The sequence below is a fragment of the Ixodes scapularis genome, unplaced genomic scaffold (assembly GCF_016920785.2).
Source record: "Ixodes scapularis isolate PalLabHiFi unplaced genomic scaffold, ASM1692078v2 PGA_scaffold5__190_contigs__length_132052651, whole genome shotgun sequence".
Taxonomy (NCBI): Eukaryota; Metazoa; Arthropoda; class Arachnida; order Ixodida; family Ixodidae; genus Ixodes; species Ixodes scapularis.
Window position 1 is genome coordinate 98698071 of NW_024609880.1, and position 26747 is coordinate 98724817.

Sequence of the window (26747 nt, forward strand, 5' to 3'; positions counted from 1 at the left end):
AACCACTCACCTTTCGTTCGACGACGGTTCGTCAGGCACGATGTTTCCGATGTTTCTCCGGTTTCTCCGGGCGTTGAGGAGACCGCGTCTGTTTCCGTGCTCCTATTGGTCGTGACGTCACCAAATTTCATCCAATAAAGTGCGCGCCGAAGTTCTCTCTAGTCGCCGGTCTCAGAACCGCCTTTTCGATTGGCCAATCGCAACAAAGGCGCGAAAACTCAAATGACGCGTTGCGTAGTGAAAAAATACCTGTTATTTACAATTTGTTTTGTAAAAGTTTAATGCTTCGAATATATTATTTTGAGTAAATATTATATTTACAAGAGCATTTCTTTTTACAAAGCGTTCTCGTGGTTTGTGAAGTTAATCTAGGCTACTCTTAGAAGTTTTCTCTTAAACCGCCTCACAACACTGGGTTGCTTCAATTTTCAATTCGAAACGATCAAGGAAACGATAGACACTTGGGGAAGTTCTTCATCTACTACATCACAGCGCAGTTGGTGCAATAAGTACTTCAAGTGTTTCTGAATTTTTTCACTACAGCTCCAGTGACTTAACCGGTTTGCGTACAGAATTAACTATTCAGGTACCTACCGTTCCGCAAGCATTCGGTGTCTAAGCAGCTCCGTTCTACTGCAAACACCGAGCAGCGGTAGAATCGTCTGCGCGGGAAAATCGAAAGGCCCATTTTCCATCGGTGCTCGCACGACCGCTCTCAGACTCGCGATGAGCAAAACCAAGGAGGTGGCGGCCGAGAAAGCCATCCTGGACTACGTGAAGGCGCAAAATCGACCGTACAGCTCCAACGACATCTTCAACAACCTGCATAAGGAGCACGGCAAGGCCGCCGTGGTGCGCGCCCTCGAACAACTCGCACAGGACAACAAAATCAAGGAGAAGACCTACGGCAAACAGAAGATCTACTTCGCCGACCAGGACGAATTCCCGGACGTCGCCGAGGCCGAGCTGGCCGCCATGGACCAAGAAACGAACGCGCTGGGCGAGAGACTCCAAGAGGCGTCGCGACAACTGCAGGCTCGCGAGTCCCTGCTGAGCTCGCTGAGCAACAGTTTGACGACGGAGCAGGTGGCCGAGAAGATAAAGCAGATGACGGAGGAGAGGGACAAGTTAGTTGCTAGGTTGGAGAAGCTCACCTCTAACACCAGCTTCGTGGAGCCCAAGGTCAGGGACAAGATCTACAAGGACAAGGAGACGGCTGTGAAGGAGTGGCGAAGGAGGAAACGGATGGCAAACGACATGCTGGACGCCATCCTCGAAGGTTACCCCAAGGGCAAGAAGGCTCTCCTTGAAGAGGCTGGTGTTGAGACCGACGAGGATGCCAAAGTTGTGATGCCCAAGTAGCCTCGCAGAAACGAACAAGCCCATGTGTACATTGCCGTAAGCACCGGTGGTTGTAGCGTTGTATATACATATAAACACTGAAAGTCGTCAGAGTGCGAGAAAAGCCGTCCTCCAAGTAACCGGCGTAGGAAGCCGATGAAGACCCTAAACCACTGTTGAGAGACTAGTTGGTGACAGTTTAAGAACTCTGGAGATGCTCGCTGCCTTCCACTGGGCTTTGGCTGTGCATGCAACAAAGTGTTAACAAGAGCTCGCACTCAAGGCGAAACGTCTACTAGATTCTTAACTTGCCACAGACTAGTAGTTACTTTTAAGTCAAACAATGTAAAAGTGAAAAGAACAAGCTTGTGTATTTTTTACTACAAAATTTGCGATGTGTGCAAGTTTCCTTGAACCACAGTGCTGAAAATAAACGAGACAAAGATACACACACATGCCATATAGCCTCTACTTTATTCAACAGAGTCAGGGTCGAACTGGGAGCTACAACCGATGGTACCAAAGGTTATCCGAGCTGAAAGAAAGGCACTCGTAACACAGGCAGACAACGGTTCGGCGACACTGACTAGATCACAAAATCCGCATTCCTACGTACATTACACACCTTTATACTGGCAGTCTTGCTTGGAATGTAGCGCAGTCCTATTGCGCTTTAAACACTTACCCGTTCCACACAAGTTAGAAAAACAAGGCGGTAAATAACAACGAAAATCAGAATGGTAAATAACAAAAAACCAGAATGAATATACGTGGCTGTGGAACTAGGTTATACTTCACATCCTTAACAGCGCAATAAATATGGAGGAATTATTTTACAGGTTGATGCCCGAAACGCATTTCTTATGTCCTGGTTGCTCCTTGAGATGCTCTTGAAGAGCTGGTGTCCTTTTCCAGCTGCTTGCCCAGGTATTCCCTGAAAACAACAAGTACTGTTTGAACACATCCCAACTAAGATCTAATTTATAAAACGGCTAGGGATGTGCAAATATCGCAATTTTCTAATACGAATCAAATATGAATAAGGCGAAAAACTGACTTCGAATATTGAATATGTATCTACTAGTACTAAAATTGCAAAACAAGAGGTAACAGCAGGTTTTATTGCCTTTTTAGAATAAATCAATGCGACTGCATTTTACTGGGCTGCAGAGGGCTAAATATACTTCTAGTAATGCACTCATTACAAATTATCATGCAGGAAAATTAACTGCTCAACGTTTTCAGAAAGTAAGCGCTCCCTACGCGCCGTGACCATATTTCCGCCAGTAGAAAAGACCCTTTCACTCGGGACTGACGTAGCGGGGAGGGCCAGGTACTTCTGGGCGAGTTTGCTTAAATGCGGGTACTACTTGAAGCGACCAATGCACTGCCCCCGCTCGCAAGGATCCTGGCCCCTGTCCAGAAGGGGCTTTTGGGCGTATTCTGTAACTTCCTTCTCTGGGGCAGATTCCCAACTGAGTCTTCTCCTCGTTCATCACTAGATGGTCAAAAGCGTTCCATACACTGGATGCCACCAGTGGATACGAAGACGACGCTGGCATGGCGGTGTCCCTACTCGGTTCCACGTCAGCTGTCTGGAGCTCCCTTGTCACAAGGTCTTCCAGCCAGATCGTATGGCCAGACGCCTGATGAACTGTGGCTTTAAAACGAGGGTCAAGAAACATGGCCAGGCTGGCCACTTCATCAAAATCGCAGTCCACAAAGCGAGTCTTAATGCATTTTTTTAGGTTGTCAGGAAACCCCGAGTTACCTTTGCAACGTTCGAGACAATGCAGCATTCCAAAAATAATTGGAATTTGACACAACATCAGCACTGGTGATCACAGTTGCATCAAACAAGGGCTTCAATGCCTCCACAAACTCCTTTGCATCTCTCCACTCGGCAGAGTTGATGGTGGTGTCCAAAGTGGCAAGCTCAAAAGCGATGGCTTCTTTGAGATCGAGGAGCTTTGAGAGCATGAGGTATGATGACTATTCCATCTTGTGTCAACATCCTAGACAATATGGAGCAAGTCTTTGTTCAGCTGAGTCTGCAGATTGTCCAGTCGTTTCTGCGCACTAGGGCTATGCTTGTAATGTCTAACAACCGGTCTCACCTTCTTGCAGTTTGTTGATAGCCGAGGTACACGTCTTCACATTGCTGATCGCCAATTGCACTGTGAGCGCGAAACTGGCTCGCTCGAACTATGGCAGCAGCTCGGACATTGCGGCCGTTGTCCGTCACAATGTACTTCAAGCAGTCGGTCGGTATCTCCCAGTCGGCGCATAGTTGCTTCAATGAAGCAGCAATGTTCACTGCCATGTGACTCTCCGGCATATGTCGCGTGCTCAAAGTGAACCTTTTAATCTCGAATTTCACGGTGAGAAAATGACATATAAGGCTTAAAAAGCCATCGTCCGCACGCGAGGTCCAGATATCACTCGTAAAAGAGAGAGTGTTTGTTCCGTCATCAAGTGCCTTTCACAGCTCGGCCCGTACCTTTGCTTTTGTGTCATCATACAGGCGCGGGACGAGCACACGCAACAATTGTGTTCGAGAGGGCAGACTGTAGCCAGGCATGGCTTCTTTGAGTGCCTTGAACCCTTAGTTTTCCACAAAGTTGTAACGCTGGAGATCTAAGGCGACCATCTCTGCCACTTTTTGATGAAGTGTGTTTTCTTTCTTCTGTGAAAAGGGCTGCTTTCTCTGCTAAAGTATTTATATCATCCAGTGTCAGTTGACTCTTTAACGGCATATTCGCTGCATCTCTTTTGTACTCTTCCATCAACAAAGGGTGCTGCTTCATGTGATTTTGAAGAGTTGTGGTGGTTCCTGTCGGCGTTCGAAGAACACGTTCGGACGACTTGCACTGAGCTGTCCACGACAAGAGTCTTGTGTAGTACCGCCAAAGAAGACTTTTTCCGGCTTTCTTTTCCTGCTTGCTCGGTAACTCATCATCCGCAGTTGATGCCATTCTCGGAGAACACGCTCGAGCGAGGACGGTATCAGCCACTTTGGTATTAGCACCAAAAGAGTTGCGCAGCGGCACAGCTGGTGTGGTTTGTGTTTTGACTGCGCGGGAGTGGCAGGAGTTGTTGTTGATGGCGATGCAATGTTCCGCTCGCACCTAGCTTTTTTTGTTTTTAATTTTCAGACATTTATAATAGATAACACTCGAGATCTATTTTATATTTCACTCTCGAGGTTTATTTTACTGTATCAATTTATAGAGCACGCAATTACATCACATATTGCTATAAAAGTGCCACACAACACAGGGCTTGGTGAAAAAGAAACTGAAACTGATCCTGTCTTGCCGCCATCGGACAGATAGAAACGAAGCATGCGAAAACAAAGATAACGCATAATACGCATTTCTCACTGAATAAACGTATTCATAGGGGAATGCGTGGCAGGCAGATTATTCGTTAGTTGCTCGAATATTTGCAGTTTGTGCGAATATTCGCCGTTTTTCCCAAATATTCGGCTGTGATCGAATATTAGGGAACTTCTGAATATGCAATTTTCGAATCGAATGTGTTTGGAATAAGGAAAATATTCACACACACAGGCACAAAGTATGGACCTGGACTACACTAAAGAACAGTCCTCAGTAGCAGACGGTAGGCAAATAATGCTCGTTAAATGGAGCGTTTTGCATGGTACTGAACAAATGAGAAACTTTTGCTTGCATCTTGCACAAATGTATTCTACAACTGAGCACAATACCGAAGAACAGGATGTTAAATTGCCCTTCAAAGAGTTTTATTATGGAACTTGTGCAGGAGCCCACAGAACAAACATGGGATGTCATATCAAGATTTAGATTCAAAAGCTTGGCCGGCATGTAGTCGTGTATCACTACTGCGTGATGCACGTACCTAAGGCTAGCAGTCACGCTGCACTCTGGCTAAATTTCGTAACCCCACAACTGAGACCAACTTCTCACTGCCTAAACATACATGAAACACAATTATTAAGACCTTTATGCACAAGTCCCGTCTGAAAGAGGTTTTTATCGACATCCAGAATACTTCCCACAGGATCCTTCAAAGTCGTCCGCGGCTTCGCAACAGGCTTAGTCGGCCCTTCCGAATTACTTGGGTATACAAGCGGACTTGAAAGGAGCACAATAACCAATTGCGGAGTGAGGGGGCAAATAGGAATATAGAAGTAGAATGGGGCTCACCAGTTGTGCACCATCAGCTTCTGGACACAGAGCAGGGCTTCGTAACGCACATTCGGGTCTTCGTGGCTAAGGAGTTGCATCACAAGCTGCTTGCCTCCCAGCTTCTCTATGACCCTGCAGGGGAAGGTGTAGGTGTCCCGAGGTTAGAGCCGGTGGCGAAACGAGGGCAGAATGCGGACACAGTAAAACATTTATTTAGAGCAGAATTGATAAACAAACAATGTCAACAATGTAGTACTGTTGACATTGTTAGCGACATGATCAGTTTCAACTGCTTTACAGTCAGCGTTCCATGCAGAAAGAAACACCAAGACAATACATCAGTTACACCTAGGGTTTCGTGTTTTGGGATAAATCCTAAATACTCCGAACAACACCCTCCGGTAAAATTTTGGTCAATTCGGATTCATCTGATAAGCTCTGAATTTCGATGTGCCAAAGCACACGTGTTTTCTGCACCAAACACCCGGTCAGTTCTTCAAGTTATAGGGTGTTCTTCAGGTAACAGAGCCATGAAATTTTTCTACCATCATTTCGGGATTGCCACTTGCGCTATTCCTGTAGCCTATACTTTCTTTTAGGCAGAGCTCACTGTTTTCATAGCATGCTCCATTACCAGCCTATATTCTTCAATTGCCACTTTAGGGATCACAGCGTCTATGCTGAAAACTGCGGTAAGCGGCGCCACAGTAAGAATAATGCCGGAACAACAAACGGCAAGCAACATCAACAGAAAGGAGACTGAAGTAGACACACTGTTTTCCACGGGGGTAGTAGCGGACGTATTCCCCAACGTCGTGGGCAGCCACGCTCAGCACCAGAGGGTCCTTGCTGGACTCCAGGAGGTGAACCAGGATCCTGAGCGTGCAGAAAGGTATTTATTGCATTCTTCAGCGCTAACAACCCCACAGCATTTAGTTCCCCTTAAGGTTTGACACCACTCAACATAGTGGTTCAGTCGTGGATCTAAAAATCTTTTGCTCTGAAGCCTCGAAGCTCAGCTGAGATGTACACCATGTTACACTCCAGGCACATAGCCAGGGGGAGGGGCCCATGGGGCCCAGGCCCCCCCCCCCCCCCGAAATATTCCATTTTGCTGGGACCTCCTCTCCCCCTCCCCCTCATACAGGATTCTGTCATGGGCGGCCCCCTTTCCCTTCCCTTCCTCCCTTTCCCCCTTCCCTTCTCTTCCCCCCTTCCTTCCCCCTTCCCTTCCCTTCTTCCCCCCCCCCCCCCCCCCCCCCCCCGAAACAAAATCCTGGCTATGTGCCTGCTACACTCATTCTATTAATTTGCCTTAGTCTGTAATTCAAAGACTCAACATTAAGCATTTTCATTTGCTTTCTGAATCTAAGTGCCTCCTCCGCTCGTGTAGGCATAACTTTCTGTAGGGAGTTCAACAAATGTGAGGCCCATAACAAATAACTGCACCTCACACAGTGACTTAAATCTCCAGTTTCGAAGGCTGGACGCAGAGGCTGCTTTTTAAACCTTACTTTGGGCAGACAAAACTTACTGCAGCTGGTAATAGTATGTAACAGAAAAGATGAAACAATAAAGAGTATGGGTAAGTTTTGAAACACTGGAGTGCAAGACCTTTGCTCATGAGAAATTTTGTGTAGAGTATTCACTTGATAAATCTTCAACTTAGAAACTCTAATCAAGCTTTATTAAAAAGCAAAAATCCCGACGTTTCGGAACCAACTCGGTCCCTTGATCACGGGTGACTGTTTTTGTCCCGCGGAACGGCCTGCCCACGAACCCGAACACCCCCGGGTGTTTTCCGGATTACCCTCTTAACCCCGAAACGTAGCTGCTGGGAAGGGTCCCCGTCGACCAGTTTATGTTGCCACGTGTGCATTGAATGTGCCACGACTCCAACAGGAGGCGCCTCCGCCAGTTTTTCTCCGTTCGTGGCACATTCAATGCACACGTGGCAACAAAAACCGGTCGACGGGGACCCTTCCCAGCAGCTACGTTTCGGGGTTAAGAGGGATAATCCGGAAAACACCCGGGGGTGTTCGGGTTCGTGGGCAGGCCGTTCCGCGGGACAAAAACAGTCACCCGTGATCAAGGGACCGAGTTGGTTCCGAAACGTCGGGATTTTTGCTTTTTAATAAAGCTTGGTTAGAGTTTCTAAGTTGAAGATTTATTAATCATTCCTAACCAGACGGATGTCCGTCGAAAATGTTTACATTTAAGTATTCACTTGATTGTAAGGGTATGGGTAAGTTGTGAAACACCGAAGTATAAGAATCTCACTCCTGGGAGACAGTGAGTAAATTATTTACTCGACTCTAATGTGTCAACCTTTCTATACAGCATGGTGTGGAGTGTGGATCATTGCTATCTAGAGGAAGGGATGAGCAAAAGAAAGCCACACATAACGCAGACTGAAAACATTGCCCTGGGATTTCGAGCGTGACATTTGACATGCTCGGAACCCTTGTGCAGACCGCACTTTCGGTTTCAAACATCTCGCGACCCGTGCCTCATCATTCGCTGTAAACCGCAATAACGGGTTGATCACGTGCTGTACAACTGAATAGATGCACCGGCTTTGTCGATCAAAAAAGGCTGCATTGGGTGCGCGTGTATGGGCTATGCTTCGACGCAGGGTCAGAATGTGGCCCTCACTTGAGGAGCTCGTAGTTCTTTTCATTGAGCTTGTCTGCGTTCTCCCTCCAGAACTTCTCCGAGCTGTGCACGGGGCCCCACTCCAGCCGGCCGGACTTGATTTCGGTGGCGTACTCATCAAATGAGCTGAGACAAGAAAGAGAAACGAGGCAGGAACTCATAAAACTACTGGATAGCTATCTTACAGCAACAAGCTCGAAATCAACCAGGGTGTCGAACTGTAACCGTAACTGAACCGTTTATTTTGCCCGAACCGGAACAGAACCCAAACCAAAAATGTTTGGAGTCATTTTGAAGCTGAACCTGAACTGGAGCACAATAAAAGAACCATTCCGAACCGATTTGCCAAACGGTTTCGGCGTGCATTCGCGCTACTATTCCGTGGGCTGTGCAGCGAAAATTTGGAGAGGCTTAACGCTGCATAGCAAGTACTTTTTAGATGTAAATTACCTAACACTGCTTATGCAAATATTTTTGCAGTGTTGGGTAATTTACATCTAAAAAGTACTTGATGTAAGGTACAAAGTAAATGAGTAAGGTACAAAGTAAATCATATTAGCCTAGTTTGCACACTTGCGTTAGAGTGTGACTGACTGCGCTTGTAACTGGTTAAGACGATAATTTGTAAAATCGATTACTTTTCACCTAGAAAATTTGTAATAAATTATTCGTGCCTCGTGGGGTCACGGAATTTGTTAACTGAACAGGAATTCAACATAGTGGTCAAAAACACATTGAACACGGATCGTTGGCCGGTACTTCCATTTTACTTTGTTACGCCAGCACTTTTATGTTACAGGCCTTTGTTATAAAGGCGTTGTACTATTTTCAATATAACATTTTTTCCTTTTTTGCACTTTCAATTTTCGTCTCAAAATGTATTTAGAATCACAGTTGTGATGGTACTGTTATTAATTAATAACAGTCCCAAAGATGGTAATAACACACAAGTCTTAAGCACAGCAGGAATTACTGGCAGAAATAAAGGCTACTCATACTGTATTAAATCTAAACGCTTTCTTCATTACTTGTCTGTTCAATATTTGACTCTGTATTTGCATTTTGTTTCATATAGTGTTCATACTCAATCTGCATTAAAAACCTTGACCCTTATCAAAACACATATCTGGTCACCAACCTCACAGCAAACAATTAGCACACACACAAAACACAGCATACACAACACATACAAAATAAAACATCAGCACAATGCTGTGTTTTGTGTTTACTAATTGTGCGCTGCGAAGTCGGTCCCATGTTCAACCAACTCACCCAAGCTGCAGTTTTGACATTTCTGGTCTCAGAACTGTCAGCCAAAGGAAAACAGAAAGAGAGCTGGGGGTCCCAACCTTATGCCCTTGGCGCTGGTGTTCAGCCTCAACTAATTGTACTATACCAAATTCTAACCACTTTTACCGTCATGTAATTTTCGATGTTTGACTCAGTGTTCAAATTCCATACCGCTTGTACTCGATTTGCATTCGAAAACCTCGACCTCTGCACGTCCCAAATCTAAGCACATGTCAGCTCTACGAGCTGTCAGCCATAGGAAAGAGGGATGCATTGCTGAAAACAGTGCGAAAAGATATGGCAAACGAAGGAAGAACTGGCAAGACCAAGCGGGGTCCCCACCTCATGTCCTGCACGCTGGTGTTCAGCCTCTCCTCCAGGAACTCAATGTCCTCCACGATGTCGGGGTCCTCAAACTTCTTTCCCTGGAGGATCTCCAGCTGCTTTGAGACCTTGCACTGCACCATGGCTATGGCATTGTCCCGTCGGATCTCAGTCTCCTCGGGCTTCTCAATCAGGTTCTGCAAACAGAACATTGAAAATTCATCAGGTTCTGCAAATGGAACATCAAGAGTTTATCAGGTCCTGCATATGGAACATCACAAGTTCATCAGTTTCTGCAAATGAAACATCACAGGTTCATGACCTTCTGCGTAATGGAACATCACAAGTTTATCAATTTCTGCCTAATGAAACATCAAGAGCTCATCAGGTTCTGCAAAGAGAGGATTGCAAGTTTAGGGGCTGCTTGTCTATGGGAACCCCATTCCCATACTCCCCAAATTCCCCCAGATAAACAAACACAGCGTCATTCACTCGAAAGCACCAGCTAGCTGGTGGCTTGGAAATGAGGAGGATACAAACATTATCCAAGGACATCTTTTTCTTACAGAAGTAAACTGCAGGTCTTATCTAGACAGTAAAACTAATAACAAAAAACATTCTTCTAAAATTTTGTTTTTTCTAGAAATGGTGCACTTTGCACCCAAGTGGGATCATTTTGCCAAGCTTGCTTGCTTTCTTTTTTTCTTTCTTTTTTTGTAAGCTTTAGAATGAATATTACCTTAGACAAATATAGCAAGGGAAAACTAGCAGTAACCATCAAGATTGAAACTAACAATCCAAGAGAGAGATGTGATGCCACTGTCACCTCAGCACAGGCACAAATGTTGCATTTGCATTTTTTTTTTCACTATTGCACATGATGTCATCAGCTCGATCAGTTCATTGACTGTCCACTGAATTTGCAGGTCAAGGAATAACTGTATGAGATCAAATAATTTGCACTCTCTCCACAAACAGGGCCAGTTTATCTGCTTCTCTGCAAGGCTTGCCCATTCCTTGCAATCTACCAAAAGAGGGGGAGCACCAGTTCCCCTCTCCCGCACCTGCTTCAGCAAAAATTATACAAAAATTACGAAATAAAAACAGGGAGCATGTCCTCAAGATCACAGCACGAATTACCGGTACAAAGATGCATACCCTAAAAGTCGCCAGGATGATACGCGTCACTTTCTCCTTGCCGGATTCGCTCAGAATGTCGGCCAAGATGGGAATGACATTATACCTGCGAAGAAACGCAACGTAATGAAGTTACTTCGTAGCCGCCATTTCGCCGTTGTAGATGGCTCAAGAGCCAAGGAGAGCCGCAGACGACTCACTTGTGCATCCGTTGCGCTAGGTTGACGTTGAAGGTCATCACCCACAGACAAAAAGTGAGCTGGTACTGAATCTGGAAGTTCACCCTCCCTGCCAACACCGTCACGAGGCTGCAAAAGTGGCGTAAGGGCGAGCAGATTAATAAAACATAATCAGCATGGAAACGCCGTGACGAATGGACAATACTGCTTCCACATGACTTGTCGCACACCGCCATCTATTTGTGCAGGCAATTCCTGTCTCTCTTTCTCTCACAAGGTTTCCTCTTCATTCTCTGTTAGTGTGTCATACAGTCCTCCCTTTGATCCTTGGCTTTCTTTAGCTTCGTCAAACCACCAGACATTGCTTGCCTATGCAATGTCTCAAGCTCGAGTAAAAAGACAACCATTTATGATATGTTGGATGACCTCCTTCCTCCTAGTGAAATGTGGGACATGCTAACTGAGAGGAGGTGAAGGGGAAGGGAGGGTAAGAGGAGGGCAGTATTCTTATGACTGCGGCAACTACAAAAAATATATTAGAGGAAATTTATTAACAAGCACGCCACGAAATCTGGTTCTGCTGACAACATCCTGTGTTGCCTGAAACCCTATATTTTTTTTTTTTTTTTTACCATTGTGAGTTGCAGGCTTTTTGCCTTCTATGGCCATTTTCACAAAAAAAAAAAAAAAAGTTTCCAGAGCAACCTTTTTGCATTGACAGAGCTTGACTTAAAAATAATTACAATATTATTAAATTTTTAACTTTTGGCAAGCAATCATTTTTGCAATATTTGTCACCAAGAAGAGAGGGGCAAAACAGTGCCTGCGCATGGGTTCTCCTGCAAGAACGACGGTTGCTTCCTGCAATTCTTGGATAGAAAATGCCGTACCATCGCGATTCACACGTTTACCAGCAACCTCCGCACGTCTCAATACCCCGTTGTTTAGCAGCGCCATGAGTTGAATTGTGAATTTTACGACAGAGCGAAATGTGGGGCATTTTGGAGGTTTTGTTATACCTTGCAGAATGCGGGACTTGAGCACTCAATGCAGGGCAGTCCCGCGAGTCGCACGACAAGTGGTCACCCTAATGATATGGCTGTCTCTTTACTCCTCATCGTGGGTTTATTAAAAGCCCAGAACAAAAACTTAAGGCTTCTGGAGTGTAGCACCAGAAATCACGAAATGAAACTGTCTCGATTTCATCTTAGTGATATATACTAGAAACGTTCGGTTAGATTTATTGAAAGAGGAGAGGAAACATTTTTTTCTTCCACTGCACATTGTAGTCAATTATGTATCAACCTGGTGCACTCATGACAATCAATATGCCATATTTCAATACAGTGCAGCTACATAGAAAGCTTGGATCCTCAATTCCAGCAACTACGCATAACAGTTTTGCAAAGATGTTTTGATAAGTATTTTTTCTGCACTGAGCGATTACAAAGTTGCAAAAAAACTTATCTGATGCAACCATCACTACTCTCATGATCTGTTTGTAATACAAAATGTTGGAAACAAAACGAAGCTCACGTTGAGATGCCGTCCACAGCAACGAAGACCAGCCTGTACTCATCGATGCGCAGCATCATCTGAAGACACCTTGCCACCGACTGAATGTACTCGTTGTTCTGCAAACAGGAGAGCACGAGAAGTTCACCCTAAGCTATTCCTCACTTTAAAGCAGTATTAATACAAGAACTGAAGTGATCCACGGTCCATGGTTAGTTTCATCATAGTTTATCAAAAAAAAAGATGCCCACCTCCCCCTCTCCACAAAGAAATGAATGCTTGATTTATTATTAAAAATGTAGCAGGAACACCTTCCTTTGAAATGTATCTCGACTACGTAAGGGGAACTGGCCACGGCTGTATGTATACATACTGTCATGAATGGAAAGTTGTAAACAAATGTAAAACTGAAAATAAATGTTTAATGAGGCGAACTTGTATCAAGCATCCTGCGTCGGCGAAAGAAGACTGCCTCGAAGCTGCCAATACAGCTGCATTCACACACACTGTGTGTTTAAAGGCTCGTTCACATACTTGCAACCACTTAGAACCGGGTGCCTTGGAATCTCATAACAACTCTTACAACAAGAGAACACACTGGCGCCATCTATTGAGTAGCAGTGTAAACTTGGCGGTCCGGCATATTAATGCAAAAGCAGTAACTGTCTTATGGAGCGAGCTGACGTCATCAGTTTGATGCGCGAAAACGGCACATAGTTTCCCCGATCCTTCAGTTCTATTGGCTGGCGCGCGTCGACGGGGCTCCCCTTGAATGCTGCGATCGTCAGTTTCCACGACCGCTTTCCCCATGGCGCTGCGTGTCCATCAGCGCGGAGCGTCCACGGTCACCAGGGGAGCACACGAGCTGACCGGCGACGAAAAGTTTGCAGCAGACGAAAAAGGAAGCGGACAAGCGGCCTGCATGCTTTCGCATTCACAACTCATAAGGAATGCTTAGGTGTGCCTCAATCTTTTTTTTTTCTATTTCTCTCGTGCATTTTCTTTTCTTTCTTAGCTCGAAAAACTTTTGTTAACGTTATCAACAAGCCTTTCTCATAGGTATTATGCACATTTGACCTCGGAAATCCTGCAAAACCTTCGTTCTTGTGAAATGCAGTTCCAGGGTCACCACATAGATGGCGCCAGCAGGCCAGTGTGTTCTCTCGTCCTAAGAAATTTTAAGAGGTTTCAACAGGTCTTGTCTCTCTCGGTCGTACTCGGTTGCAAGCGTGTCAACGGGCCTTAATATGTTCTGAACCGAAACACTCGATTACAGCCGAGAATGGGCAGGAGCCTTCCAGAAAAGTCCAGAGTTATAAAAAAAAAAAAAAAAAGATCCGGGCCGAGCAGGGCTCAAGGCTTGTCCCTCCATATGGGAGCCGCATTTGTTGCCAAATCCCCAATGCATGCGGCAATATATATCCTCGATTGCACAACTTCATAGCAAGGCAGAGCGTAAGGTGCTTCTGCAGCATGAGCACACACAGAGCAAGACCTTCATTCAAAACTATCTGCCAGTGCTGAAAGCTATCACCGATACGCTGAACAAAACAGGGTTGTGTGTGGCAAAGCATAAAAGTAAAGTGTAAGCAAGGTGTCTAGAGTGAGGAGAGTCCTTACCGGCATCCTGAGCTGGTCCTTGAGCCAGGTGAGGTAGTACTGCAGGTCGGACCCTTCCATGGGCTCCCGACCCCAGCAGGCTATCTTGGCAATAATCCTGCTCGTCTGCAAATGCCAACGATCTCACTTGCTATAACTACAGAAGTGAAAAGAATTCAACACAAACACACTGCAGGAGTTTATCCTATGCTTTCCGCATTTTCTTTTAACTTTGTAGTAGCTGTATCAACCAATACCCTCAGCTGCTAACAATATACCTTTTATCTTTTTATAAGTGCCACTTTGTGGAATTTACAATAACTTTAAATTCTAAAGAATTCCCCACTGTCTACTCTACACTTTACTAGGCTTTTGAATTTAGAGGTGAAGCAGCCTTTCTACGCTGCCGTCCACCGCTGCCTCGTATTTAGCCCTAGACAGGGTGGCTAGGTTAACAGATTGTCTATTTTTTCTCTCGACAATTTAATAATTCCCAGACATTTAAAAACCCATTTCGAGCTTGAGCAGAGCTATGTCACAACTGCAACGGCTGGCCATGCATGTTTCCACACACCATGTTCATGATGAAACCGTCTTGACGGTTCAGCAAGTTGAGGAAGAGTGTCCAGACGTTGTCCTTGTTCTTGCGCGAGTACTCCTTGAAAATCTCCACACGAGTCTTGTCTTCCTGGAATGGCACAAAACCCGCTAAAAATTAGCATCACGAAAAGGTCATACTTGACACTCCGGAGACACATTCACATGTGGATGTGTTATCGATGCTCCTATACTTGGATGAAGTGCTCTCAGGTTGTGCAATGAAATCTAGTATATACCATGCATGCAACAAGCATCGACCATCCTCAATCTTCCGTGAGCATTTACACCCTAGAAGTAACTTTAAAAATTTTAGGGGGGTTCCATGTCCCCTAAGAAAATGGAAAACGAAAGGAGATTGTTTTTGTCGTTCAGCACGCGGACCATAATGTACATTTCTTGCACTGCAGAGTAAAATCTGCGTTACATATGAAAGCAAAGAGATTTTTCGACTGTAGAAACCTTCTTCTAGTCAGTGTGTAGGAATGACACGGTGGAAGCACAAAATCACTGGAAACTATGTTTGTTTCCATGCTGCCCACGAGAACCAAGCAGCGATAGCAGACGACAGTGTCAAACGACCTTCTCTCTTGAGCTTCTCAACGTTGCTGCTACGGGCCGTCGATTTCGCTGGAGTCGCCAATACACCAACTCATGTTTACAAACAAACTGGAGTGCCCCTAGTGGCACGTCACCGGCGCTGCACATGCGCGATGGGGTGTGGACAAGAAGCGCCACATCCTTCCTGCATCAACAAACCATTGGAATGTGATGCTGTCGGCATTGGTGCGAGTCACCATACTTTTTTTTTTTTTTCGGAGTTGGAACTCTTGATTTTATGTTTTCCTAGCCAGTGGCGTAGCCAGGGGGGGGAGCTTATGGGGCTTCAGCCACCCACCCTCCCCCCCTCCGAAATCCAGCCGACCCTATAATATTCACATGCATTTTGACCCCCCTTCCCCCCCCTCCGCACCCCAAATCATGAACATTCCAACCACCTCTGTCCCCCCCCCCCCCCCCTCCCCCCCCCCGAAAACAATTCCTGTCTACGCTACTGTTCCTAGCGATGTCTTACTACTTCAGAGGCCTGACCAAAATTAACCAGGCCGATTACACCGCAAAACTTAGTGTAAATAATGTGACATGCAGCAATTCATTATGTGTGAATGCCGCAGAATGAACGGCAACTCCGGTCCATACTTTCAATTTGGGGATTATGACTGTTTTTAGTGCAGTAAGCGTCTTTGAATTGCAAGGTGTAATTTTTTCTCGTTATTGTACATAGTTTTAAAGATATCGACGTTTCAAAGCTTTGTTTGGGGCGCAGCCAACAAAACCAAAACTAGCCACTCGAGGCCCCGGCAACACCGGAAATCAGCCGCTATGTGAATGTGCCGTCAGGATCGTTCTCGTTCAACGAGTACGCAGGCCGAGCGGCACCTACCCGTGTTGCGCTAGCCGTCTAAAGATAAGAGGTAAGCTGATTTTGTTTTAATTCTGTATACGCGGTAGTTATCCAGCATATGTAGCAAGAGTTAGTGCGTATACCCAAAAGCTAGCGACTGGAAAACCCGTGAACTCGTACGGTGCCGTACTCGGCGGCCGCCGCCGTGCGTGCGCTGTGCCGTACTCGTCGCTTGTACACCCAAAAGCTAGCGACTGGAAAACGAGTGAACTCGTTTGCTGTTGTACTCGGCAGCTGTCGCCGTGTGTGCGGTCTTCCGTACTCGTCGCTAGGCCTAAATTGTCATCGGGGCTCCGTGGATGGAGCGGTGTTGCTCTACGCCGCGCTGCCAGCGACGTACAGTACTGGGGGCCCTCTCGCTATCACGCTGCGGGTCAGTCCCAGACACGAAGCTTTGAGGCTCTCCGGCGCGGGCCGCGGCGCCCGAACACACGTGTGCTGGGCTGTACACGTCTGTTTTTTTGTTCTTTTTTCCTCGGGCACGTAAAAGCCTAAGTCCAAAGTTCACTCGTTTAACAGCGTTCACCCACATCTTCTCCAATTTCCGGTCCGTTGGAAACTTGTGAAAAAGCACCTAAAAGCACCTCCGAGTTGCGCAGCGGGTTGTTTGAGCAGCCCACAGCGCTACAAGTTGCACTCGGCATCTTTAGAGGAACAGCTGGGCAGTCTTGGGCGCACCGAGTTGCTCACTAAAACGAGTCTTGAAGTCCTCACAAGCAAATAAACAAAAGGCTCTACCAAAGCTTCACGGGCTACAGATAAAAGCAACGGCTAAACACACCAATCACAAGCCGAAGTAGCGGTGGTAGCGGCTCAAAGAAGTGCACTCTGCGCAATGCCCGGACCGGAGGAAAAAAAGATAACGATACTGACGTCACAGCCCGATGTTGCTTTAGCGATCGGCAACCCGCTGGCCGCCCGCTAAGGAGCAGCGGCTCGCGGCAGGTCGCATTTTAGAGCGCAGCTCTTAGGGGCCCATTCCCGGCTTGAGCGGCGTCGGCGTCGCCGTCGGCGTAACCAAGGTCACCCGACCCCCCAAGGTCATCCCAAGGTCACGTGACCCCCCCCCCTCCCCGAGGTCACGTAACCACCCCCCAGGGTCACGTGACCCCCTCGCCGAGGTCATTGTCACTGATGACGTCACCGGCATCCACATCGTCATCATCACTGATGACTCATCAGTGACGTCACTGATGACGTCACCGACATCCGCATCGTCATCATCGCTGATGACGTCATCGGAGTCCGCATCGTCATTGTCACTGATGACGTCATCAGTGACGTCACTCATGACCTCACCAGCATCCGCATCGTCATCATCACTGATGGCATCATCAGTGACGTCACTGATGACGTCACCGGCATCCGCATCGTCATCATCACGGATGACGTCATAAATGACGTCACTGATGACATCATCGGCATCGTCACGTGACCCCCCCCCCCCCCCCCCCCGGTCACTTCACCCCCAGTACCCTTCCCTCCTCCTCCTCAAGAGCTGCGCTCTAATTCGGTGTTACAGGGAGTTGTAAACGGCTTTCACTTTTTTATTATCGGCATTAGTTGAGAATGCGGCGCCCCACGGGCGAAATATTTTGGGTGAGGTCGTATTTTGTGTCACTACAGCAATACCAGTAATTTATTTTATTTCGAGTTTTGGCCGGAGTTGCCCTTTAAGTCTGATTTGCATGATGAGATTCTACTTGCTATTTTCAGTCGCAACGTTGCTCAGGCTGCAAAAGCATAGACGGTAGCCGTGATGCTCGATGTCGATACTGCAAATCGCAAGCAGAGTCAGACCAAGTGATTTGGGTAGAACAAGTCGGTGATGGCCACTGGTAACGATGATCAAGATAGTGTGTTTGCATCTACTGTTTACACCGAGCCTACTTACACCAAACAACCTTTAAATTTACGGTAAGTGTTTTAAGGCCTGCACTTCCTTTTTGTCGCAACGTTTGGTTTATTGGCCGCCATCGTTTGAACGAGCAGACTACAGTTTTAACAAGTCCGAACTATCAGACGGCTGTTTGAACGTCCTAAACATGGTCCGTGGTAGTGTGGAAGACTTGACTGTTTTCCTGCATTCATGTCGAAACAAAACAAATAATCTGCTGGCTACAAGTATCCGTGAATTCAACCCAAAGTGTTTCCCGCACAAGCAGTCACAGTCTGACAGCGTCTGGTTTTCTCTTTTCACGGCACCTATCCACAATCTCGGACGAACCGACCAGGCAGAAAGCACATGAAACCTGATCTTCACACCTTTCCCGGCTCTTTTGGTACAGACCCAGTTGCGGCGTTTTGATAAGAAGGCAGGTTTTAATCTGGTTTCTTCCAAAACACAGGAACGCTCATCCCGCACGGCAGCTTCCGCCCACACCCCTAGATCGGAACTGTGATTAAACAGTCCCCACCATGGCATGATGTAAGAGTTGAGTTGGTGTGTACAGCAAAAAAGGGATGAGTCCTTTCAGCAGCCTGGGGATGCTATGCGACTGTGGCGAGTGCTTTTGTCAGATTCGAGATGACTCAACCAGGCTCTGAACTCTGAGCAGATCATGGAGTCACCACCTCCGAGCAGCTGAGGCGACTGCCACTGAAACAGCACACCCCTTCCAGTATGTTAGTCACGTGAAGGTGTAGCAGAGCTTGTCAACAGATACTTTCCATATCAATTGAAGAAAAAAACATTTAAACACCTGTTGGTACTCAAAGTTCTCAATACTTAAGTAGCCTCAAAAGTACATAAGCACTTCTTTTCTTAACTTCGCCTAAACCGGGGAGATTATATTCTTAGGATGATCTCTTGTAAATGCTGCCAGGAACATCCATCCAACTGTTGTGCTTAGCCTTTTATAACTACCATGCACGGAGTGTCCAGTGGCATCAGAACAGGGGGAGGGAAATCCCCGCACCCCTTCCGTTGCCCCTTCATTTTTTGAACCCTAGGATTACCTATGAAGAAGCAAAGGAGCATGTTGTGACGGCCTTCAAAAGAATGGCTCAGATCATGTCACGATCCTGGCAATCCACCATGTTAGAGAACACTGGTGCCACCTGACAGAATACTGGGTTCGAGGATTTCGAGGATGAAACAATGCACGGATTAGAAAGGAAAGGGAAGAAGTGTCTTAGAACAAACTTGGGGTAAAAAAAAGATGTCACAATAGGAACAAAAGAGACTTTGGGGGAGCCCAATCTAGGTCACTGCAGCTCAATGAAGCCTGTAGAATCTTGTTTCCTTGGTCGAGAAAGTGCCCGCACTCGCTTGAGCATGCGTTTACGCATTTTTACACCAGAACCTTCTGCACCAGCAATTTTCTGAAATGGTGGTTATGAAACTGATGGTGCAACGGACACAGAGGGTGTAGGCATTGCTCGCGTCGCAGCAATCTAAATCTGATGTTACCGTTCGCTGAACGTGCCAGCGAACAAAGGTAAGAGCAATAGCACTTACTTTTCTTTTTCCAGTTGCTATACAGGCCTGAGATTTATACCCCAATCTGTGAATCGAAATGGATATTCTAATCCGTAGAGTGAAAACATTGGTGAGCACTTTGAGGCTTCTGGAAGGGTCCTTTTCAAGTTCCTTCCACCAGCTCAGACCACCTTTGTGATTTGTCTTAACAGTCGCGCCAGAAACATTTTCGGGACATCAGCGCAACGTATGAATGAAAGGGCATAAGGGTACCTGAAGCATCTCGTCGATCATGATTAGGATGTACTGGACAGTCTGGTCTTTGGACACGTTCACCAGGAGGTTGAGCAGGGTCTTGGCCGATTGGAGACGTTGCTGCTTGAGCAGAGCGCTGCGGCTCTCGGGTGTAGCCTTGTCCAGGGCCACAATGACCGTGTACTCCTCCTGGCTCATCATGTGGCTCCTGCCATTGGAAATCGCCACGTCCAAAGAGACACTCTACAAGTGGTGCACAAACACTCCTCAAGGTGTGGACAAACACTCCCCGAGCTGTGTAGAAACGGTGGCAAGATAGCCGTGCCTGTCAAAGGGGTCAAAATTCTGCAAGGGCATTTTTTACGGGGTGCGGCAGTACGAGCTGGTACAGTGGCATTCAAGACAGCCATGACAGCGTCTGCGAATGCTGCCACAGATTGCCCGAACCAGGTTTTCTGTTTGTTTTTCTTGAACGAGGAAAGTTCATCTGTTGATATTTTTACTCCAAGCTTCCATCAGCTAGCTGCACCTCTGTAATAAACCGCAGAGCAATACGTAGAGAAACCCGACTTTTGCGGACCACCTAGAGTGGGTTCGAAGCAAAGTGCACATGCTGTATTCGTGGTTCAATATATAAACCATGCTTAAGCCCATTTGTCACTGACTGCATAGACAATCAGCATGGATAGTGACAAAATAAAGCTACCCAAATAAGCACGACTAGTAACATGTATACAATTTAGGTTCATAAAAGGTTAAGAGATGAGAATGAAACGTGCACTTACTGTACGTACGACTGCCAGTTAATCCTCTGTTGACGTATTTCATTGGCTCGCTGGTGAAGAACACTGGTTGCAGCCAAGACACCTGTGAAAGGTAGAAAGATGTTGTTAGTGATTCCGGCAAAGAAGTAAAGCAGAAGAGCTTGTGGAAGTATGAGCAGCTTGCGTGTTTACGAAAATATACACGCTTGTGGCGTAGCACTACTAAAAATGAATCCATTAATGACGGAGTACAGTCCCCCACACTATGAAAGACCCATTCGCCGAGGCAGTTTATGTGCCAGTTCTAAGCACGCTTTGATCAAAGGCACTTCGTTTATTTCCCTAGCCCAATGATAAAGCGAATCCAGAACAGCCGCCTAAAACCCCTCAGAGAAGGGGCACAAAACACTTGGCTCTCATCATCGCTCGGTGGAGGCGGAGACGTTCACGATGTCAAACCTGGTCAAACCGCTCGCTATGAAAGTGATTTTAGCAATTATGGAAGTTACTGACCTCCTTTCTCGATATCGTCGGGCAGAGCGGTCAAAACGGAGCCAATCTTTGTGGTGAGAGACATTTTTTCGTGTTGGAGATCACCGACAGCAGCAGACGTCACGTGAGTGAGGAGACACCCGCTAGCTCGGCAAACTGACGGCCGGACGTGAGTGAGTTCGCGATTTTGCGACGCTAAAGAACTTCGGCTGTTGGCTTTCCTCCAGCCTAGCAAGTAAAATACAAAGATTGTTTAGACAACAACCGATGTTTGGATGTTTATGCCGGGAACGTCCGCAGAAAATCAAACGATAACAAACAAGAACCCCGAAAGCAGATAAGGGCTTGACGCAACGCCTGTTTAGCGTGTCTGACCGCAACTCAAAGTTGTGGCGCTAGTTTCGAGAAAACTAGTGAGCCTCCCTAGAGAAAACCTGCTTTGCTTCCGCCATCTATGTTGTAGAAAAGGTACCAACCTCAAACCGAAACCAGTGCCTTTCTGTTCGGAGTGATGGGTGGGAATGCGAGAGTGCAGTCGCTACCAACGTTTATCTACAAACGTTGGTCGCTGCAAGCTGTAGTTTATATTTACGATGACTTCAAGCAACTCGGCTGGCGTAGAGATAGTTACAGACGGCGTAAATTTCCGCAACCAGCTGTCTACAAAGCAGCTGGTTGCTGATGCTGTCCGAGCAGAAACGTGATCCGTTTGAGCATGGTATTCTGCGTGAACTAAAGCCACTGGATCCTGGGAAAGTAGCGCCATTGCCTTCCCTACCTGCTAGCCGGACACGAACGGATACTAACATACAGACGACCCAAACCTCGCAAGGCGATTGGCTAATTGGTCTGGGTTGCCATGGAAATCGCCATCTTGGTCCATTTAAATCTTCGAAGCTTCCAGGGGGTCGTTCTAAACCAGTCGCGCCAAGATCACCATGGAGCATCATCGTACTGGAAGCGTTCTCCGCCAATATAAGAGTCCTTTGCACTTTGTATGCGATTAAGTTATTAATCATGCAGATCTCTATGGATCTCTTACAATTATATTGTTCTTCTTGCGTATTTCAAGACAGTAAACTTATTTTTCAGTGCCTACAAGCACCGACACAGCATCTGGTGCTGTTACGAAAGTGTACGCTTGTTTCGCCGGTGTGTGGTTAGCGAAATCTCGGCATACAAGAAACGTCTCCATGAAGCTACCCGTCACCAGCGAATCTAGATCGGCTGACCAAGAACGGAGGGGTCAAGGAGAAATTGCTCATTTCATGGACCAACATGAAATCACTGGATCCTTTCCCAGGATCCAGTGACTTTAGCGTGAACCACTGAAAGGGTACGGCTTAAAACTAGTCTGTTGGAATATCCAGCAAAAGTTTTCGTGGAACTTTCGATTTCGATCGTCACAGGGGCGGATCCAGGACTCGATTTTGGGGGGCGGAAAATTTGTAGGGATACTATTCTCTTATTCTTTCTTGTGCACCGGGGTGTCCACCAATGGCAAATTGCCCTCCGAGAAGGGGGGAGGAGGGGGTCGACTTTGCTTGGGGGGAAAGGGGGGGGGGGGGCAGTCGCCCCCCCCCCCCCCCCCCTTGGATCCGCCACTGGATCGTCATTACAGGTGGATCAGATATTAGCCTTGGTGAGGGCGTCGAGAACGAGAGCTCTCTCGAACAAAATACGACGGGGCAAGTTAGCTGACGTAGGTAAATGTTAAACATGATGATGTTGCCCAATCTTCGGGTAAAGTCGCTTCCTCTGATGCTTATGCGGAGGGCAAGTTCGTCTGCTTCTTGCGCAGGGGGGTAGCGGTGACGTCAGAACGCCGAGCGCTGATTGGCTGATCGCGACCCCCCTATCTGAGCGTCGTCTGCTTTTTTGCAACGTCGTCTGCTCACAACGTCGTCTGCGTCTGTCTTACCTTTCCTGCGACTTTCGGAAGTGCAGGCGACGATCTTACGCTAAAAATGTGCGTAAGAATAACTTAAGAACAAATTAGTATACACGAAACGAAATTTTCGCAAGTTTTGCGCAGGTTACGACGAAATCCTACGACAACTCCGAAGCTGTCTTACCCACTTCTTACGATCAAATCAGCATGGCCGACAGCGTCGCGGTCGCGACGACCCACGGACGTTTATTTTTCTCCGTGCGCTTCTCACGCGTCCCGACTTCATGCAGCAAAAAAAAAAAAAAAAAAAGTAAAAAGTACTTGAAACAGACCATGACGAACAAGAACGCTGGATCCACAAACACCCGGGAAAAGCTCCATAGGCCACGAGTCCACCGAACGCGACCAAGCGAGCACGGCAGTTAGGCCTAGCAGGCACTCCTCGACTCGGCGACCGTCTGCCCACGACCGGCTGGTGAGCTGAATCGAATATGCCCGCGCGACCCTTGTGAACCCTTCCCGTATTATACTTTGATCGCTGACCTCAGTTTGAGATTAAGAGGTCAATTTCTTCCTCTTGTTATCTCCTTGTTTCCCGAGGAAACGGTGACTCTCGCCGGTGAAAAAGCGGTGTATCTCCGACAGACGCAGGAAAGGTAAAGCAGCCAACGCTTTGACTAGCAGACGTAAAGCAGACGACGTTAACTGCGCCAACCCGCCGACGCCGTTAAAAATGAGGGGTCTCGCCGCACACGAAAGGAGGGAAAAAGTATTTGGGAGGGAACTTGCGGACACTAACACGCTCACTCTCGGTTCTTGGCAAACAAACCTAGGCGCCTCGGGACACCTCTCCAGTGACTGCTTTGACTTCCCCCCTTGATGCGCGTCTGCTAGTTGTTACACAAAAACAACGTACCGCTCGAGTTATTTCGTCTGCCCTCTCTGAAAGGCGAAGTCGAGCTCGCTCGGAAAGACCTGCACTTCCGAAAGTCGCAGGAAAGGTAAGACAGACGCAGACGATGTTGCGAGCAGACGACGGGTCAAAGGAGCAGACGACGCTGAGATAGGGGGTCGCGATCAGCCAATCAGGGCTCGGCGTTCAGACGTCACCGCCACTTCCTGTCTCATGCGCAGAAGACGAAAATGAGCCCACTTGCGAGGCGTATTGGGCAGTCAGGTTTCTGCTGGGGGAGTTTTGTCGACAAATGTTAAATTTTTCACCCGCACAGGGATGGTGATAAACATCTCGGGGGCCGCTGATGCGTCTGTTCTGAGCATTTCTTTACACACTGGTATATTTCAGCCTCTGTACGGCAACAGAGAGACTTAAAACCTGCCAATAAAGAACGGTTCGTCAATTGCTTCCTCCATGAAATAGGAGACGCTCACAATTCAAGCTCGCGTTTGATTCCGCTGCCCGCGGGACGCGATTTCTATCAGAAAATCTACTTTTTTTTCTTTCGGTTTCGCGACACATCGTAGCAGACGAACCCTCGTCGTCTGCTCCCGCTCCTCACCGGAGCGAGGCATGACGGAATTGCGTTTTGGTGCACTCCCGATTTTCTCGGTGCAGCGCAGGGTTCTAGTCAAAGGGGGTGTCCCAATAGCTCGGGGGGGGGGGGGGGGGGGGGGGGGCGAGGCGAGGCGAGGCTAGATAAAATATAAAACTGTTTCTTTTCTAGTCCACTAGCTAAATTACAGACGTCTATTAACCAAATGCTTATACCCGTAATGTATGTTTCCCTTTCTCCTTTCTCATACCCGTAATGTATGTTTCCCTTTCCTTTAAGTAGGAAACACCACCTGAGAGGTGGTGTTTTCTACTTAATCTGAAAAAAAAAAAAAAATTATTTTATTTTTTTCCTCTTTTAGATTCAAGCGGGGGGTGTCCAGGAAAACTAGGGGGGGTCTAGGGAAATCCCTGGTGCAGCGAGTGCATGCACACGTGAGGTGCCAGGGTTGAAACGAACTCAAAGAGTGCAATCACTCGTCAAGTGCCTACTGATACGAACCCGCTCCAGGCTGCGAGTGGGCACGCGTGGGCACGCGTGGGCACGAGTGCCGTGAAACGAACTCGCTATAATCCAACGAGGACCTCGTTGAGAGAATCGCATTACAATTTACAACGCTGCGGGCTGCATAACTTCGAGATCAAGATACGTTGTTAGAAAGACTGAAAGAGAGGACTTTCAGACGTTTTTAGGGGGGAACGCGAATATAATAGAGCCAGGGGTTTCCCCAGGAATTGAAATTAAAAACAATCTAAATTTTTTTTTTTTTTTGGGGGGGGGGGGGGGGGGGGGGTGTCGAAAGGGTGTCGAAAAGGCAAACAGCGCACAGTAAACGGGACTAAAGGAAGTGCAAACAGGACAAGCGCTATTCTATTCGAGGGTGGGCCAGCGGTCGAAATAAAGGGGGAGGGGGGAGTAAAAAAAATTGAAAAAACAATTATTACCAAGATATTTCTTTATAGAAGGTTTATTATCACTACCTATACCACGTGATACATTCATCCAAAATTTCTGTCACGAAATATACGGCATCGATGTAAAATGATGCACTGGAAAATCGGGCGCCTGCACATAGAAAGCTCACATTCTTAACGGAAGTGTATTTTAATCGTGGACGCATTCCTGTAAACTTTCTCGGCGCAGCTCCGTTCCTGTGAAAGGTTATAACAATGCATTCTTGAACATTTCAAAGAAAGGTTTACCACAGGTGGACGCAGTCGTCCTTCGGTGGTAAACCTTCACTGGCAATGTCCTTTATTTTTATTTCAGCATGTTTCCTGTTTTTATGGTCGTTTTTGAAGGTTGTAAAACAGTCTGTGTATAATAGTGTGTTCGCCTGAACATAGAAGGCTGGCTCGCCAACGCCAAAAACCAAATGGTGTTTCGAAAACCAGGCACAGAAATATAGGCGAGAACGCAGGGGCAGATCCAAGGGGGGGGGGGGGGGGCGACGGGGACGGCCGCCCCCCTCCCCCCCCCCAAACAAGGTCGACCCCCCTTCCCCCCTTCTCGGAGGGCAATTCGACATGGGTGGACCCCCCGGTTCACACGAAAGAATGGAGAGAATAGTATCCTTGCAAATTTTCCGCCCCCCCCCCCCCCCCCCAAAAAAAAAAAAAAAAAAAAAAAAAAAAAAAACGGAGTTCTGGATTTGTTTTTGCGAGAACGCCGTAATTCTTTGATGCCTCCGACGACCGCCGCGAAGCGGCGCTTCAACACTGACTGCAGTGCAATCTCCCCCTTGAAAACCTGTGTCGCCTGCTAAGACTTCCTCTTGCTTTGGGAGTTGGGATACTTTATTCCCTCAACTTGCTACATCTGTAGGCAGTCCCTCGTTCAAGAAGGGCTTTTTTTCTTGCGCCCAGACCATCTCCCCTCCTCGCACTTTGGCTCTCACCACGGAAGCAATTACCCAACCCTGGTAGTTGCACAAACCACACACACACAAAAAAAAAGAAGATTGAAGAAATTTGTTGTTCTTTGGGAAACGTCACTGCCCAAAATAGAAGCAAAACGAAGAAGACGGCCGGCATGGGTGGACAAAAACTAGGGGCGGACCCAAAACTCCGTTTTCCTTTTTTTTTTTTGGGGGGGGGGGGGGGGGGGGGGGGGGCGGGGTGGGGTGTTACGGAGGTTTCG

General features: G+C 47.1%; 2 protein-coding genes across 2 annotated transcripts; one reads left to right on the top strand and one right to left on the bottom strand.

The window, feature by feature from the left end:
- The first annotated feature begins 453 nt into the window (after positions 1 to 453).
- On the top strand, positions 454 to 1685 carry LOC8032213 (homologous-pairing protein 2 homolog). Its single transcript, XM_002409095.4, has one exon. It carries the CDS (start codon positions 727 to 729, stop codon positions 1360 to 1362), a length of 636 nt encoding a protein of 211 aa, XP_002409139.3. The 5' UTR covers positions 454 to 726; the 3' UTR covers positions 1363 to 1685.
- A 107-nt stretch (positions 1686 to 1792) lies between these two features.
- LOC8042650 (V-type proton ATPase subunit H) lies at positions 1793 to 21589 on the bottom strand. Its single transcript, XM_029967807.3, has 13 exons — positions 21228 to 21589; positions 20736 to 20817; positions 19969 to 20158; positions 14787 to 14900; positions 14234 to 14338; positions 12635 to 12732; positions 11120 to 11227; positions 10941 to 11025; positions 9801 to 9979; positions 8169 to 8294; positions 6288 to 6389; positions 5532 to 5645; positions 1793 to 2275 (listed from the first exon to the last, which is right to left on the bottom strand). The coding sequence occupies exons 1-13, from the start codon at positions 21289 to 21291 to the stop codon at positions 2203 to 2205; spliced, it is 1440 nt and encodes a 479-aa protein (XP_029823667.1). The 5' UTR covers positions 21292 to 21589; the 3' UTR covers positions 1793 to 2202.
- Between the last annotated feature and the right edge of the window lie 5158 nt (positions 21590 to 26747).